This window comes from Antedon mediterranea, chromosome 4 (genome assembly GCF_964355755.1).
Source record: "Antedon mediterranea chromosome 4, ecAntMedi1.1, whole genome shotgun sequence".
Classification (NCBI taxonomy): domain Eukaryota; kingdom Metazoa; phylum Echinodermata; class Crinoidea; order Comatulida; family Antedonidae; genus Antedon; species Antedon mediterranea.
Genome location: NC_092673.1, coordinates 6161672 through 6181841, shown reverse-complemented (window position 1 = coordinate 6181841; position 20170 = coordinate 6161672). Strand labels below are relative to the sequence as shown.

The 20170-nt window shown below is 31.2% G+C and overlaps 1 protein-coding gene across 1 annotated transcript in view; it reads left to right on the top strand.

Annotated features, from left to right (window-relative positions):
- The window catches only part of LOC140046487 (divergent protein kinase domain 1A-like), a 31400-nt gene that overhangs the window by 8003 nt on the left and 3227 nt on the right, over positions 1-20170 (top strand). The window contains exons 2-3 of the mRNA XM_072091147.1: positions 18075-18206; positions 18540-18647. Coding sequence (XP_071947248.1) covers positions 18075-18206; positions 18540-18647 — 240 coding nt within the window. The remainder of the gene's footprint in view (positions 1-18074; positions 18207-18539; positions 18648-20170) is intronic.

Here is a 20170-nt window from a genome sequence, read left to right as displayed (position 1 = left end):
AACGATTAGAGGTGCCCCATTTAAGGTAATATGTGGAACACCTTTGAGGTTGCGGACTTTCGGGCAAAATAGCAAGCATTTGGATTTGGTTTCATTAAAAGTAATATCATGGTCACTAGCAAAACCTTCACAGAGTCCAATTAGGCTTTGTAAGCCAGTCACTGACGGAGCCAAAAGGACCAAGTCATCGGCAAATCTTAGGCAATTCAGTTTAAGACTGTTAATTTCACAACCTTCTTTTGACTTAGTCAGTTCAACAGTTAACGGATCAGTGTACACATTGTAAAGTAGAGGGGACATAAGTATTAGATTAGTATCTTCTTCTTCCAATAGTTATTGTAGTACATTGTAATTTGATTTTCATGTTCACTTCAGTTATGAATTTGTGTGTTACTGTAAATTAAAATATTGTACTGTATTGTAATTAAGTCAAATTTTGATATTTTTATATAATGCATCATTAACTTTTTGATGAAAATTTCAAGCTAAATTTTAATGCATCATTTGATCATGGACACAGTTGTATGTAGGTCTATGATTTTAACAATAGGGTTGTATTTTGTGCAATATTATTGACTTAACAATTCCAAACCTCTTTTCTGTAGTGATTTTTTAATCAAGGTTATGAAAATATTATTTTGAACTTTTGTTCAGTGTTCAACAAAATGACTTGAGATTGGTGTGGCTCTAAGTCTAAGTATCTGTTTCTGCTGCATAGTGCCAAATAATTTGTATGCCAACCATGTTTGTGCTCAATTTCTGCTGCAAAATAATCTGCAATTTAATAATCGGTCCATGGAAGTCTAAAATTAGTTTTATACCTCTTATAATGGTTGGTCATTATAATGTTAACATTACCCAAAATGCAATGCAAACGTTCAAGATGCTACAGCTGTCAATCAAATAACTGTTATTTTACGTTGCACAGTGAATAAGCGGTTAAAAAGTATTCTGTTACACATATTCAATTGCATGTTTTTAACCGTTGTTTTATATAACTATATATAGGCTGCCATTTAACCAGTTATTGAAAATTTGTCCTGTTTCTGCTCCCAAGAAATTGAGGTTAATTTATTCAAATAGTTATTAAACCGGTTATCTTTTTGCAGCAGAAACAGGACCTAATTCACTCACTCAGTCATTCAAACATTCATTTATGGTAGTTTGAATGGTAAATTGCTACAGTAGTCTAAACAAAGCCTAAGTTTTAACTTACCAAAATCTTTAATATATCTCATTTCCTTCCTTTCATTATATCCTTTATGATCTACAACTGAGCTATTTTTAGCATGATTGGTTTATCAACTTATGATGCTACTGTCTATCTACATTGACAGTTTTAAACTACCATATTGATCTGGGTATATAGTATTAGTAAATAAATTATACAGTACAGGAAAACAAATTGCAGTATAAACAATATTTACAAAGAATGCTTTTTCATGACAAACCACTGAAGAGATCTTCAAAAATTGACTTTATATAATAAAAAAAAAATCAACTTAGAAAGATTAAAAACTAAGAAATGCAAAAAATTAAGTTTGAGAAGAAATTAGATATCATATACTGCACAGTCAATATTTCAATTTGTGAAATTATTCTTCCCATTCTTATAAACATTTTTATTTTTTTTATTTTTTATTTTATTCAATCAAAACGAACAGCGATAATTACCGCCACTAACAGGTTTGATACAAACAAAGCCAGGACTGTTTAAAGCACCTTGATTGGTCCAAACATTGATCAAGGGCTCCTCTTGTCCGGTGCCCACCTTTACCAGAGGAAAGGCAGATACTAGATGCAGGGGCTGCCATAAGAGTCAGCAATGCTGATTTCAAATGTCTAACAAAACCCCAGCTCCAAATACAGCACCCGATATTCCCAGATGGTCTCCCATCCAAGCTCTAACCAGGCCCAACGTCGCTTAACTTTGTTGATCTGACGAGAACTGTGTTTCAATGTGGTAAAGCCGTATTAATTTTTAATGAACTATCTTATGATTTACAGTAGGTGAGGAAAAATAGTTACACAGCTTGTTTTAATGTAAACCTTTTGAACGAAGCAGCAAGACTTGGTTGTCCTTGGGAATATAGGCCTCATTAATTGACATTTACTCAATCTGGCTACAAAATAAATATTTTAAAAATTGATTTCTAAAGACAATATTGTGTTATGTGTACCATCTGGGTTTATTCTAGGAAAATCTGGGGAAAGATCAATAATATTTAATAGACAATAAATACAGTATGCTGTGATAACTATATTACAAAAGAAGGGGCAGAAAGGTGTTTAGGAATAAAATACTGTATCCTATACACGGCCTTGCAGAAAAACAACTGCTAGTTTAGCCAAGTTTTCGTGTTTAAACAAACCATATTATATTATTATTATATATACATAACTTCAATTTAAAGTTTTGAAACAAATACAAAACGAGTATTGCTATTAAGTATTAAGCTTGGTTCCCACTAGAACGTAACGCAAGGACGTAAACGCAACGCAAGCGTTTTAACCAATGACAAGCGAAGTTATAGACAGTTAGCAATCACAAGCGAATAAGCCATCGCTTGTGATTGGTCAATTCACTTGCGTTGCGTTACGTCCTTGTGTTGCGTCGCTAGTGGGAACCACGCTTTAGGGCCCTGCAAACCTCCAAAAAAGCATGACAAGCCCCATCGAACCAACATAAAAGGGATTAAATCATGTGGTGTGTCTCGGTATGTCAATTTGTTTAAAATTATTATTATTGTTAAAAAGCACTAAACCCCCTGCAAATACACAATTAGCACACCACATGAAAACAAAATCGTTGTTTATAGCTAATTACTACTGGATACAGAACTACTGTAGTATTTGCAAATCTCAAATCATTTACTTACTATACTACAATTAAAAAAAATACAACTAAACTAAAAACACAAACTCATAACACAATTTCAACAAAAAAATTGATTTTATAAATTAGATTAAGTTTAGATATCTTTCTCATTTGATTATTTATTACATTTTGAAATATGTTTCTATAGGAGACATGCCAGTTAATAATACATAATGCTTCATTTTTTATTTATAAATCATACACACTTTTTCGATAATCTGAAATATTTTAAAATTATTAACCAATAGAATTAACTTCTTTTAAATTTCAGACTTTCATCATTGAATGAACATCAGAATAAATTTAACACATTGGATCTTCTACTATGATAAACTAAGTTTTAATTTCAGTTTTCATTAATAATTAAAGCTAATGATATTGCATGATAGCACTATCTATGAATTAGAATTTAACTACATGAAATAGATTATTGAAATGTCTGTATTGAATATAGTAATTATATCATGCACGATAGTTTCCAAAAGGCTATTAAATCCGACGATTATAATTAATATGATTCCGTTTTTTCCTTTTTGATTTCTGTAGTAAATTCAAACATCGTATTTTCAAATTGCGCTTTTCATTCAGAACTATATAATACCAATTATAAGCCAATGGCTTGGTTCCCAGGACACCATGCAAAGATGTAAGCGCAGTGCAATCGAGTTGACCAATGATGAGCGACATTTTCAATAATCCGTCGCTTGTGTGATACTGATGGTCAAATTACTTGCATTGCGCTACGTCCTAGTGGGAACCATGAGTGGGGTTGTGGCTTGGTGGTTATGATGCTTGGCTACCACTCCAAGGGTCCTGGGTTCAAGTCCCGTCACATGTCAGGATTTTTTCTAAAGGACAAATTACAACTCCACTCCCAAAGACTTGTAATAAGACTTTGTTCATGTAGAGCATCTTGTGTATCTGTTTGTCATTTCCTTAATGATCAGCAATTGCTGGATGGATCACCCTCATTAAATATGGTCATAAAAAAAACCAAGCTTAATTGTGTAGAATAATGCATATAAATATTGATATTTTAATAATAAAATAATTAACAATACAAGGAATTATCATAAATAGGGGCAACGCTTAAGCCAAATTAGGTTTATTTTTCTCAATGGTTTACTGTGGTGGATGACGAGCTAGTAATAATAACTTATTGGCCATCTGTGCTACCCAGAACATCTATAAAATGTTCAAGTTGATTTTGATGTTAAACTAAAAAGCCATTATTTAAATAAATAAATATTTATATCCATAATTTAAGATTTATATTCACAATTTCATTTCCAATTCTGTTAAACTGAACTTTGTACTATGAATCTAGGCATAATATTTTATAATATTTCTAATAAAAATGTATGGTACATTTAATTTATCAGTCAACTTTATTGTGAGAAATACAATTGTACAATATTATAGTTGAACAAACTGTATGGTCTCTTTAAATTATACTGGAGATAGCAAAGATCTCACAATGAGGAACTAGCTTATAGACTGTCTCAATGCCTTATTTTTAAAAAGAGTACTTGACATGACAGGCAATTAGGACCACAACCAAACTACACCATGGACAGAAATTGTAATGTTGTCTTGTCGCTCACTTACCACTGACACCCACCAATTACTGTATACCCTCAAAAACTTTTATAGCTATCTGTCTCATCTCTAGGTACAATATGGCCCTGTTTCTGCTGCCAACTAAATACCGTATATTATACGGTATTTTTTGAATACCGTATATATACGGTATATTTTTGGCAGCAGAAACTGCGCTCATAAAAAATATACCGTATTTTGTATACCGTATTTTCCCCACAAAATTTACAAATTTATACCGTATTTTTTGTACCCGTTTCTGCTGCCAATAAAAAATACCGTATTTTTTTTTACATGACAAAAGGTCACCATTCGTGTTTTTATTTTCTGTCGCTGCTTTACACACATGTATAGATATATTCGGCAAAAATGTGGAGCGAATACGTCACAGTTTTACTAAATAAATGTGTGTGGGGAAGCTAAAATGTCTGACCAACTAAAAGGTAATAAAAGGGACAACCACATTTATAAAGACATTTCTAAAAAAATAAAGCAGGAGTATGGAATAGACTTGTCTCCAAAGCAAGTAAACTGAAAGCTGAAGAGCCTGCGAAAGCAGTACAACATTGCAAAATACAATAACTCGGGGAGGGAACGAATTAATTGTCCCCATTACGATGTTTTCTGTGCTCTCACAACATCTCTATCACTAGGGCTAGGCTGTTGAAAGTGAGACGTAAAACTTCCTTTATTGCAACTTTTAATTATCGATCAAATAAATGAATGGCAATTTGGGTAAAAAAGATGAAATTTAACACGACCACCCAAGAAGTATTGTTAGCAGAAACGGGGTACTAAAAAATACGGTATAAAATATACCGTATTTTATACCGTATTTTGAGCAGTTGCAGCAGAAACAGGCCCTATGTTGAATCCAATAGACACAATACATTTTTCTCTTAACCTTAGCACAGTACAATATTGTTGTGGTTTCACTTTTGAGTGAAATCACAGTTCACATTTGGTTTCTTTGTTTCTAATGTAAAGCTCTGTCTAAACTATCTATAGTTTAACAAAAAAAAGTGTGATTTGGTAGTGATATACCCAAATATGGTAGTGATATACCCAAATATGGTAGTGATATACCCAAATATGGTAGTGATATACCCAAATATGATTGTGATATGACATCATCATGTCCATATATTATGGGCACATCAAATTTGTTGTCACATAAAGTGTGATAGTGTAGACAAAGCTTTAGAGAAATGTTGTTCAGGAACAATTTACACTACAATTAATCAGATATAGAAACAGATTTATAGACAGGGAGATATTTTTTTTATTTTGACTATTCATGCCCCTGTTCTTCTCCTTCTATTATCCAGTGGCCGTATTCACCAATCACACTTAAGTTAGATATTTCCCTTATATAATAAGTATTTCACTTTTACTCAATAAATTTAATTTTTCCCTTAAATTGTATTCAGGAGTGTTTCCCTTAGCCTGTGTGTATGGTAAATATGGCCACTGGATCTTTCCCCTGAGCATTTTAACAACGTAGTGTTTCAATAGCAATAATGAATGTTGAATGAATATGACATTTAGTTTATATGTATTCAATGTTTTACGTTCTAGACCAATGTAATTTTTTTTTATAAAATTCAAATATATATTTATATATATTCAAATTGTTTGCTACGTTTACTGTTAAATTTTCAACAAATTAATAAATGGAAAATGTTTACAAAAATATTACTAATATTAATGAAAAGTTATGTTAATACAAAGTAAATTATTGTTACCCTAATGAAATTTTAGAACAGCAAATGAAATTTAACTTTGAAATTAAACATATTAAACGACAGACAAATAATACCAGCTGTAGTATGATGTTTATTACTGGATAATTTTAGCTACTAACTCATACCCACAGTATTTGCCTGAAAAATATTAATTGACTCAAAATAATATTGTTAGCCGATCACATGTTCGAATAAGAACATGTGCGTAATACTCGCTGCCAAGCAGATACTTGAAAATGTATGTAAATAGCTTTGTCGTCCTACAGTCTCTCTTCCAATACCAGACTCTGAAAATTGAAAATTGGAAATTTTCAAAACCTGACTTTTCTTGAATAAACTGTATAAGAACAAACGTTGGTTCACGCAACAGCAATTTTAATCCAAATTGATTTAAAATTAAATGTTATAATTTACATAAACTGAACTTATAATTTGCCTCAACGTCATCAATATTAATTTGAATAAACATTGTCACAAAAACAAATGTATAGCTATGAAATGTTTCGTTTTCGCAAAAATGAATACTTTTAGGTTCTATTTAGAGAGGAGTGACGGAATAGCAAGTAGAGAAGAAATGTACTTAGAAGACAGATGTTTCTTGTAATTTATGTCGTAAGAAAGAAAAACCGCAGGCTTGTCTATATTTCCAGTTGTAGCAATCTTTCTCTTGAATATCTTGTTGAAACAGCATTATATATTGCTTGTGCAATGGTAAAGCACTTTGATAAAAAATAAATAAATAATGTTCTTATTACCATCTGTCTGGTATTATTGTCATTCCTTATGATTTTTTATATGATTAACACGACCGTGAGAAAACATTTCTGAAACAGCACAATATGTAGTACTGTAGAAATGGTTACATTCTGTTTTATAAAAGGTTATTGTGGAGCTCATGTGTTTGTGTAGAAAAGGTTAGATTCTGGGAGTTGTGTTTGTGTGGAAAAAGTTAGATTCTGGACATTCCATCTCAGTTCACCAAAAAAAATTCATTTTTAAACCTTACCTCCATCACTTATTATGTATGTTCCACATAGTCATTTCATTTCTTGTGTAGAAAAAGTTAGATTGTAGACCCCGCCCATGTGTTGTTTTGAGTGGAAAAGATTACATTCTGGTCACATTGTGTTGTTTTGTGTGGAAAATGTTAGATTCTGGACACAGCGCATTACAGTACAATGAACTGTGTTTAGTTAGGAGTTAAATTGTGAGCAATGCCTCAGTTCATCTTTGTATTCGTTTGCAAAGTTTGTTATGCTCTGTTGCTAGTATTAATACCAGTCTATGTGTTTACCAAGGGCAATGATGCTTAAAAGCTTCATTATTAATGAATTAAAATAAGAAAATCATCAATTTTCTGTAGGTCTGCCATAGCAACAATCTAGCAATACACACCAAGAATGAAAAAATAATAAATGTGTCGTTATCACCCGGTCACAAACAAATTAAAAAAACAAATGCTGTATATTAACAGCTTTCCAATACTTCATCATTTTATGGTTTTATTTTGAGGAAAATATTTAACCAATATATACATATTGGTCGCTATATTTTCTACCAAAAGATAAGATAATTATTAACGGAACATTAAAATAGTTATTTAATTGCAGCAGAATCCGGTCCAGCTCTTTACCAGCAGCGCTTTAAATTTCAAGATGCTATCAGTTTTAGTAGGTTAATTAAAACAAATTGATAGCATACTGGTATTAATAAATAAGACACATTGTTACCTGATATTTGAAATATTAAAACCAATAACCATTGTTGACGCTATTAATTATGTAATTAAAGAGGCATGAACGTTTTGGTTAAGATAATAATATCTTGTTACTGTTATTCAATATTAATCCAATATTCATTTTGATAGAAGTGATTTTTCAAAGCGAGCATTTCTGTGTTAATTGAATTTTATACTTGGATATGGAGTAAATACAGTACTTTTTTTTTAATCTAGTATAAAGAAGAATAATGATATTAATAACAATATTTCTCTTTTCCTGTTATGGATTTGTGAAGGAATATCAGTTTGATCTCTGCTGTGTGGGTGAACATTTAAAACAAATGCTTTCCTCATAGCACACAATTAAGATAAAAGAAGTGCACCAATTGAAACATGAAAACCCTAGTGACTTTCTAATAGTTAGTGCATCTTTATAAAATGCTCAATCGTGAAATGAAATTTAGAAAATGGACATTGACCCAAATCCAAAAAAGTGGATTTGTCATGTAGTTTCTGACGATTAAGGATGTATTTATTTATTTTTTTAATTATTGTTTTAATTATTTAAGAAAGAAAATAAAATTTCACAAATATTATTTCAGGTAAATTCATTTTCTTAAAGAAATACTTTTGATTTTTCAAAAAAGACAAGATAAAAACATATTCTCTAGTATCGTATGTTTATCAGGCATCCATTATTCCAAAAGAATTTTGATTTATTTTGAACTTTTGACATGTTATCTAATATTGCAAATGGTCATCCGAGTTTAGCTACTTACACATGTCTATGTGTTGTCTGTCAAATATTACAGCTAACATCTCATTTACATTTCATTCCGAGAATATAGCTTAAAAGTGATATTAAAGGTATATCAAGGCAGATGTAGAATTTTCAGGGCTTATCAATTTATGACGAGAAATGCTAATTATATAACTTGATGTGGGGAAAGAATAATATTAATAATAATATTGTGAATGAAATGTTTATATTTTATATACGTTTTAAATTTATTTATTTATTTTCCTCCACCCAGCATTAAACTAGGTTTACCACTAATACCTAATTCACACAAATGTACAACACAAATATATTGTCAAAATTGTTTACATGGATTTTTTAATCTTCCAAAATAATCCTACTGAGTTTTCAGCCTTTGTATTAAGAAAGATGAATTAAGGTTTAAGAGGAAAAATTACAAAAAATAACTCTTTGACTTAAAACAAAGTTAATATGATTTTTCTGATACATATATATTAAAGCCACATTCCATACGTCTTTTTCCAATCTAATTTAAGGTCACAAACTTCATTTTATGTAAATTTAAATACTATAGGCTTACCACAATACTCATTTTAATAATTTTAGTTATAAATAGCAGCATGCATTGCTCGTGGATTGATATCGCTTGCAAAAACCAAAACAAGTTGAAGAACCGTAACTTTTCTGCGGAAATACCAGGTCTTCCCCATTCTGCTAAAAAAGAAAAGACAATTAATACAGCAACTAGACAACTACAGACAAGGCCTATAGCAGCTAGCGTACGATGTTTGTACGTTACCAACTAGGCCTAAAACTAAGCCTCTAGGCTAGGCCAAAACCGTCCATGAGAGGGAATTTGATGTGAATTAGATAGTGCATTTTCTGCCCCTTTTTATTGTATAACCATAAAACGTAGAAAAGGAATAACCTGGTTTAATGTTTTGAAAGTAATATTTATGCATTATTTGTTAATAATTAAATTTTCAATTTCCACCTCTGACCTGAACATCACAGGTCAGTGAAACTTTTTGAACTCTACAACAGTCAGCCTGATGCATCTAGGACTAAACATGAAACATTGTCAGTAACAATTACTGAGAGTCCAGCTGATTTTATATACTGTATATATTGGCCTGGATGAATGACAACTATAAATGTACAGTATTGTAAGCTATAGTTCTAGTTCTGGATGCGTTAATTATCAAATACCATTTATTATCTCATAACAAATAATAGATCAGAAGAAAATTGGTTTAATGCAGGATCTAGTAGGCAGGTTAATTCTTTCAGCTTTCTAAATCTTTATAGATCTACAGTTACATTTTTCTGGAAATACATGAGTAGCCAGGTTATGTACAGTAGTTTCAAGTTGTCATAAAAAGTATCTGATTTCCTGTGGTTAGATAAAGGATGTTTCATACTAGGTCTGCTTAATTTATAAGCCAATCAGATTGTATAATTTTGGTGGGAAACTTTGGAGGCATCATTTGATCCTCCTCAGAAGCCCATAATTTGCATGTCAAGTATAAGTAGTAAAATGTTATAGATAGATATTAGAGGAGAAGAGAAAAAATAAGATCAAAGTAGAAAGACGTATAGAGTATAGAGACGAAAGGTCTAGACTGATAGAAAGTTGTATTAATACTCAGTTACAAGAAATAAAAGTTTTAGTTGAATAAAGTATACTTTTGTATGTGGAATCATTTGGCAGTCTCAGTGGACGGTCTCGTGGATTTAATACGCCAGAGAAAGCATACGCTCGGAACCGACTCTATAAATTCACTACACAAGTGTATATCTATTGATTGCACAGCTTATGAATCTCAGGTTTTTTCAGGTACTGTTTCAATCAATATTGACGGAGGAGAGAGCAAGTGCGTCAAATTGTTGTAAGTTCATCCGACGAACTATACATTATTTGATGCTTTAATTAGGTTGGAATTTTTAACATGAATGTCCAGAGGTTACTTGAGTGGTGACGTCAAGAGTTGGGTCTAATTGAACCCTGGTCAACTTCAGTGCAAGTTTAAACCCACACAACCTATTCATGAGACATTATATTAATAGTACACTTTGTTTGGGTCCTGAAGATCTCCCCTTAATAGCGTTTCTAATATAAAAAATTAAGTATTAAATATGATTTTTAATTTGTTTATATTTCGGATATTAATTTATTTAATTAGCTTTTATTTTTTAGAATTTAAAATTTGAATCCAATAAACAGTTTGATAGGATAGGAGTCGCCAAGAGTTTGAGAAGGAAGGAATCCCTGATGTGGGTATATCCCATACAGTATTTTAATTTGAGTGCTGATATATACTTCACATCCATCTCTGTTTCATAGCTTTAATAATATTAATAGGCTCTTGATTTTAACAAATTCAATACCATTTTAAATACAGTGACTTGTTCACATAGTTTTATGTGAACCATGCTAACGACATACTTGATTATGAACCAGTTTTCAAGTCTGCTACATCTTGATTTATATATTAATAAATACTTTAACATACCTGCATATTCTGTCTTGTTTGTCCAGTCCTGTAAATTCATGCATTTAAATTGTCGTCGTAAGTGTTGTTATATTGATTCCCTTAAGAGTCTTAAGTTTGTGTATTCAAGATCGATACCTAGAGATGCAGTAATGTCGTCAGATTCTTGTAATTCTAGCCATTGGGCAAACAATTGATTAGATCATCTTGAAAGTTAAAATTAAAGTGAACATTTAATTTGTCAAAAAATGCATTACAGTACAGTGCCATGAAAGTATACATAAATTATACCATATGACTGCATATCAACCCATGCTTAATATAAAACCATCCCCCTTTGAGGCAATACCATATACATCTTCCTTAGAAGACACCCGTTTCAGTGGACCCCTATAAGGGAACACTTTCCTATGAAACATCAAGGAAAATATACAGATATGCTTTAATTGTCATTCATCCAGCTAGTGTTAAATTTGGAAAAATAAATCTAGTCAACTGGACTTAACTTGTTTTTAACAGCGATGTTTCACAACCTATCCAAGTCGTATCATCAGGCCGAATGATGGGATTGTGGCAATTGGTCTGTGAAAATCAAGGGACAATTCCTTTGTTGGTCTCGGAGGTGTCCCTTTAATAGGGGCTCTGCTGTACACCATTTGCTAACCCATAGGATTTGTATACTCTAGCACACATGTAATTTGCCAGTCTTCTGAGAGTGCATGCTTTTTTATACTAGCATGCTGTAAATGGATGCTACATTTACTAAAGTAGATAACATTTTTTTAGTAGATACCCATAATGGTTTAACCAATTGGACAAAACCCAAGAGTATGGTGATAATGTACAAAACATATCTGTTAAGATATTTAAAATATACTGTATCCTTGCTTCTCTCGTTCCTTTCTGTATATAGAAAGCAATTTAACATCGTTTGAAGTATGTTGTTGAAAGTAAAGTGTTAAAAAATGCTCCTCTAACTAAGATCCACTTTAACAACACTATCATAATTACTTTCGTAACACGCCCCAAAAGTATTCTCATTAAAACATTGATTATTCATTAGAATTCATAGATATTTTTCCTATTTACTGTGGCCACAAAATTATAAGTATAAATTGACAGCAAATTAAAATGACAAGAAATGTTAAATATTCCTTTCAGATTTAATAAGAAATTGTATTATGGTAATTATCTTGTTTTCACTTTTTAAACAAATTCTTTCTAGCACATTTAAAAATATATATAATATTACATATTTATTAATAAAATATGACAAAAATTATAAATAATAAATAAAATATTATAAAATTATTAATAAAAACTATCCCAATACCGAATACCATCCTTGTGCTGGCCTAATACTGTATGTCCAGTTTTATAGAAAGTCTGGAATGTGTTTTTAATGGTGAAAATGAATTTGAGATCTTTTGGACCTCAAGAAAAGTCTGGTTTTGAGAGAGTTTCTGGTTGTCTGAGAGTTTGGTATTGTTGCGAAGGTTGGCTGTTTAACTATATTATTAAGGAATTCAGTTTAGTATCAAGAACGTAAAACGATGTGTGGTATTAATTAGATGGTGGATGATATAATAGCATTAGGAAATTAATCACTTAAACAAATTTAAATTATTGGATCTTGAAATAGAAATTATTTTTTAATGTACAAGCTAATGAGTCATGTTCCTCTCTAACAGCATCCTGCCAAGTGGCTCTATGGAAAAGAAACATTGTTTAATTCCTTAATTTAAACAATGACAATAACCACATACTATTCAAATGATCAATTTCAATCTCTTTAATCAAAATAGTATAACTTAAAACTTAATTTCAGTTTTATAGATATTGTATGGTAGTTATAGCGGTAAAGGTAAAATCAGTAGCTTTCCTCATCTTTATTAGTCTTAATGCATGTGTTGCTCCTGAAATATGGAACAGCATTGACACCACGCTTAAACAAGCTTCATCTTTGTTAATTTATTTATATTAATTTATACTATTAGCTAATGTCTATATTATGCCATGATTACATGCTTGCATGTGTATGTATGTAATGTGCAGTATGTAGGCCTGTGTGCGTTCATTTAACCTTTCTGCTTCTGTTTCAAACCTCATCTGGTATTTGGTTGTCTTGGCAATGGTATTCCCTAACAATGCGCGTCCCCTGTTATTTTATAATTAATGGTCTATTCATCTATTTATTTATTTATTCTTTTTACGGTATCTTAATTTAAATGTTTAACTAGATTTTAGTGGGGTTTCTTGGAGGTCCCTTTCATTGTTAAAAATATGTTTTACTCCTTGCTTCTTTTGGTTCGTTTCTGAGATGAATAAAGAGATTTATGTTATGTTATCGTTCCAAAATTAATTCAATATATAACTGGGTGGTTTAAAATGTTAATTTTATATATTTTTGGAAAGAAGCATGTTAAAATTTAGAAAAATATTATTGAGAAACATTGAGACTATAATAATATTTTGAGAGGCTTCCAAATTATTTATTTATTATCTATTGATTAGGTAATGATGTTTTGTTTTCGTTTTAACCCCTTCACTGTGTATACCCTGTACTACCGGGTATAAACAGACGTCGTTGAAATACGTATACACGGTAATACCGGGTATAGGCAAAACAATGATTTAATCGTGTTTGCCTATAATATATAGCACCCTCTATATTTTTTAGACGAACTTGAATATTTTTGCAAGTCATTACAATTTTTTCCAGCAAAAAAACAGCCCTCTATAGTTGTATCATCGTCTTGAAAATAATGCGCCCTCTATAGTTAAATAATTAATTAATTATAGTATATCATATGTAATAGTATTTCTACTTTGAAAAGTAGTTTTGTATAGCGTAATGGCGGCCATTTTGAAAGTAACAACATTTTACCAGCCCCAATATGGCAACATCGTGTTTATCACAACATGCAAAAAAAAAATTCTTAAACAATAGTTAGTTTTTTTGTTCTGTAGTGAATTTTTGGAAACTGTCATTATTTTCACGATTTTGTCCCAAAACTATAAAACAATAAAAACAATTCAATTTTTTTAAATATATTTATTTGTTATACGTATCTTCATCAATATCCAGTTGGAAAAACGTATTCCATAAGAATTTCTTATAGAAAATATAGTTTTTATCATTGATTCGATAAAAAACACGAAATCCAAAATACCTGTAATGATGTCACATGACATCATCAATATGCAAATTACTTCTTTTTTTTATACCTATGTAGACTAACCCTTTGCCCATCACACACCACAAAAATAATGACACAATTATCTCAATTAGTATTTTTTTGCAATTTATTAAAATATGATGTTTTTCTTAAATATATATTACGCACAGAGGTGGGAATAATGCCTCGCAGTGAAAGGGTTAAGAACTGGTACCTAATTTGCCACAACTGGGTCTTCATTAATATGAACAAACTACAATATGCAACCAATTTTATTCCCTAGAGGGCATCAAAATAAAGTACTTAATATCAAGTAATTAACTGAACATTGTAAAATCATAAACAAAAACCAATCACCGTGCCTTTTAGTACTCGATGCGTTAAATGGTATAGATGATTACATTTAATATTATGCACTTTCGAACATCGAGACATCGAGTCGACATCGATCATAGCGAATGATAAAAACCTAATGTAGTACAACATCGTTATAAAATATTCAACCTGATTCAAAGAAGCGCCGAGTATTTTGTAAAGTACTACTGATTTCATATTAATTCTTGTTCAAGTTTTCGGGTGTTCAACTGCTCCAGATAAGTGTTTTTCTACAGCAGAACTGAATATATCTTCGCATGCTATGATTTACTAATTTTATAAACATTTCATTTGTTTCTAAAGAAAAATAACAAAACCGTAATTAGAGACGAATACGATAATGAAAATGGATACGTCACGCACATGTATTCGTTTTCGTAAGCCAGTAAAAAATCTGTTTCGCATGTAACGAAATATTGAGGGCGCCGTAAACCTCCGTCCTTTTTGCACATCTATTGTAAAATCTTTTTTCTTTCATTTAATTTCAATTTAACTTAAATTTATTTCATATATTCTGTGCCAAAGATATAGTTATCATCATATCAACCATTGTCAGCTCACTGCAGGGCAAAGGCTTCCCAAAGCTGAACCAATTCCTTTCTGTCCTGACAGCCCTCATAAAGGGTACAGTATACCAGCGAATGCTATGATCTCATATCTTTGGCCCTTTTGTGTGCCTGTTTTAAAGCTCTGTCTACATTATCGAACTTTACTGTATGAGACAAATTTGTGCCCATATTTGGACATGCTAATGTCATATCTCTACCATATTGAACATATCACTACCATATTTGGGCACATTACACTTTTTTTGTCAAACTAGTTTGATAGTGTAGACAGGGCTTTAGAGTCTCCTGTGATAAGTTTTCTCCATCTGTTGTCATTCGTTCTGGCAAGGAGTGTCCTGCCCATCTCCATTTCTTAATTTGATTTTGATGACGTCTTAAATATATCATCATCCAAAATCTGCAAATGGTGTGGTACATTTGATAAAATAATGTACATTTTGACAACATATTTTTATCTTTTAATTAAATTAATTTTGACATGATTAGATTATTGTCTAGTTTCAACTTATATATCAGAATTATCTATGAGAGATATGAGATAAAATATCTACAGTGAAGGAAATCACAGACTAGGTAATAAACCAACTTATAGCATGATTTTACCTATGGGAATTTGACTGTAGAGAAGCATTATAAATGTAATTAGATTTCCAAGTGTAGACAATAGTTAGCACATCATATCTATATTTTATAGATCGTTTGTCAGTCTGTGTATACACTGTAGATATCCCATGTGTAATGGGTTAATGTATGTCAGTCGTCACAGTTATGACATAACAGCTTCACATAGTTTTTCAAACTATCAGTTCAATAGATTCTTAGAGATGTGTTGTCCCCAAAAACATGAAAAATGAAGATTGATAAGAAAAAAGTCTTTGAATATGCTATTTCACAGTTTTAATATTAAAAAAACTTTTTTAAACTTTTGTAGAATAAAAACAAAACAAAAATTCACATAAAAAAAAATAAATAAACTGTTAAATTCAACCAAAAACCCATTGACTTCCAGTCAGTTTTTTCAGGTAAATAATTTGTATGTGTTTAGAAGTTTAAAAATGTACGTCGTTCTTGTATAGCAGCATTTTCAATAATAATCCTCAGGCCCATCTTATACCAACAGATAGATCTACTGCATTCCAACATGCAATTTTAGTTGATATTTTGAATGCATTAGGTTTATATAATCACATTGTAATAACAATTTGTACTCTGCTCTTGTTCAGCAACGCATCAGGCATGTAGCTAGCTGTGTGGATTTCACTTTTCAAGGTTTTTTGCTAAAGTCGTTCACATAAATAATAAATGTCAAATCTATGATGTATCTAGATAGGTATCTAAATCTTGTTTGATGATTCTCTATTTATCTTTTAATGAAATATGGTTTACATTACGTGCAGAATCTTGCATTTTCTGTATTCCTAGGGTGATATTAATTCATACTACACATGTACTGTATTTGAGTAGCTGTGTGGTTAAGGTGCTTGCCTAACGTCCCCGAGTCCTGGTTTCAAACCCTGTCAGAAGTCCACTGTTTAATACTTATATAATAGCAACTTGTGTATCAATTGGCTTTGAATAAAAACTCACCTGTATGTGGGAAAAGTTTTATATTTAAAAAATTCAGTTCAGCATTTACAGAATATAAAAAACAACAATAATGGATGGAAATAAATATAAAAAATAAGCTCAATTTTTTTTTGGTAATAATTTTATGTGATAAACATCTAAAAAATATGTCTGTATACAAAAGAGTGCAATAAAAAAATTCTATATTTATAAAACATTTGCATTTAGTATTTGTACAAATTTAAAGCATAAACAATATTCATATTTTAATTAACTTGTGTATTGTACAATTCACTCTATAATGACGTCGTCAATATGAATTGGCATAGTATTTCTGTCTACTATTTTTTTAAATATTGATTTTCTACTTTTAAGAGGAGTAATTTGATTCTTGAATGAAATTATCATATTTGAACTTTAAAATGTATTTTAAATTGGCACAAATTATGTAAATATTCCAACACTGATATATCAAGCTTTCGTTTTTGTTAACACACTTGATGGCCGAAGTTAATTTGTGTTTATCAATCATTTTAAAATGATTGTTGTTAAACATACTGGATCAAGCCTGTAGATAAGAGTTCAAAGGTTTATATGAAGCTCCCATCAGCAGTGAAAGTGCTAGTAAATAGGCCTAACTAGCTCATGACGGTTATGCCCCTTTGTTAAAAAAAAAGAACCTTGCTATAAAATCTTGGCTTCAGATGGGAAAGTTAGCAGAGTTATCATATCCCACAAAGCTTGAACTTAGCATATTCAATGGAAAGGTTAACAGAGTTTTGTGTTATCATATCCCACAATGCTTGTGCTTAACATACTGGATGGAAAGGTTTAACAGAGTTTTGTGTTGTAATATCCCACAATGCTTGTGCTTAACAATACATACTAGATGGAAAGGTTTAACAGAATTTTGTATGATCACATCCCACACTTCCTTATTTAACGTACGGGATGGCAAAGTTTTTACAGAGTTTTGTGTTGTAATGGGTGTTAACATACTGAATGGCAAAGTTAACAGGAGTCTTGTGATCCTATCCATTGTTTTTTTAACATACTAAAGTTAACAGAATTTTGTATGATCACATCCCTATTTAACATACTGGATGGCAAAGTTATTACAGGAGTTTTGTTTTATCATATCCCACAATGCTTGTTGTAAATAAACTTGTTCAAATGTTTTTTTTCTTTCAGCACCGTTCCCATTTCAAAATGAAGTATGTTATTTTACTATGGATGTTGGTGTTTTGTCTAGGATGGTGGTTTTATATAGACTCGCCGGTTGAAGACCAACTATGCAATATAAATCTCATTAGAACACTAACAGTGAGTACGAATATAATGGGTTTTAATAGCAAGAAAATAAAGTTGACAAATTTGCAGTTACAATGCTATTATTATAATTCCAGAAATTGATAATTTAATTAGCTGTTAAAAACTTTCAGGGTTAATTAACTGCTTTTCCAGAGCGATTGTACATAGGTGACTATGTATGTTTTTACTTTGCGTGAAAATTGAATTTTTTTGTTTTTATCTTACTGTAAACTAGAGATGACAACGATACTTATCATAAATGTAGTATAAGTTATACTACATTTATGATACTAACGACGTAGCATTAGCATTGAGCTACACTAATCTAAATGCTTTTATTTTTAGTGCAATCGTTTCAAGAAAGGAATTATTAGTGGCACCAAATGCTTGGAGATTTGTGACACAGACTTTATTCAGATCAAAAGATGTATCTCATCAGATCCATCGTTTCAGGTATGTAGAGACATTATGATCATTTATAAACACACAAGACATATGTTAATTAATTAATTTCATATAGCACATTCCACAAACAATGTCTTCTCAATGCACTGTGGACTCAGATGTTACACTTCACAATTACATGCTTCTCCCCTAAAGATCATGTCAGTGCTTCCAAATACAGCACAATCTGTCTGTCTGTCCACAACAGTGGCTGTGTGAGCTAGTTCACCGAGGTATCCCCTTACTTGTCTCAAAAGATGTACTAGATTCACATGAGCATTTTGTGTACACTGGACCTATGGTTTATATAGTCCTTATCCAAATAGACTTGTTCTATCACCGTACCACGTGTGAGTGAGTGAGCCTCAACCCCTTACCATGGATTACAGTTCCACTGTCTTAACTACTCGGCCACCCAACTGTACATCAATTGTGAGCTGGAACACCTACATTAAACATTAAAAACTACAATTGAAGAGCATTTTAATGGTCATGAGACCTCATTGAAAACGCACAAATGTTTATTATTGATATTAAATTTAATGTTAGAGAACAAATAAAACAAACTCAATCAGTATGTTTTAATATCATTATGTTTAATGGTACCAGCAAGGATTACCAATTTAATCATGGGTTGTTACTTGATAGGACGCGTTTTTTTCCCCACAAGTTTGGCTATATTCAGGTGTACTTTTTTTCTGGACTTTACCCCTGAGCATTAAAGCAATCTGCGGTAAAGTTGATGTCATAATCTATAGTTATTTACATCATATTGCCCTACATGTGTCGATAGCTTGTTTCTTTATCGGGGCAAAATATAGCCTTCAGTAATCTGGAGAATACTGTTATCTACAGTACATTCCTCTACTTTCGTCTCAAGATATATAAAAATCACCCATATTTTAAACCTTGCCCCTCTCAACCCAGTCAATTTGTATACTGTTTCTGTTGTAGATAGACGAAGATACAGAAAAAGAGAATGTTACTGAAATGTGTTATCCATCTTCATATCAGTGCTTTAAGGTCATTTTTATTTGGATATTTTTGCTATAAATATCCATAGTTATACTATTATTACTAAATGATGTTGAAATCCTCTTTAATTTCTATCTGGTCAGCCGATTATTGCCATTTATCTTGTCATCAGACATATTGCTATGCTATCAAAGCAAAAAGCACTTTAAATCATGCTTTATTCAAGAGCAATTTGATGCAAATTATAGTTGAGAAAAATATTTCTCATATAGTCTTCACAAACTTTAAAAAAAATTTAATACACATGCTTGGTTATTTCCTTTGAATTTATAAAACTAGCAATGTATCCGTTTGTGGCTAATTAATATATCCTTTCTATAAAGTTTTAACTTAATTCATGAGATAAATTTGTGCACAAACTCAACAAAATTTTAAACATTTTTACAATAAAAGCTGCCATTAAATAGAACTTTTACTATACGGCACATGACATGAACCAGTCAAATGACAAGGATACACTAAGATGTGTTTTTGTAGTTAATGCATTAAAGATGTAT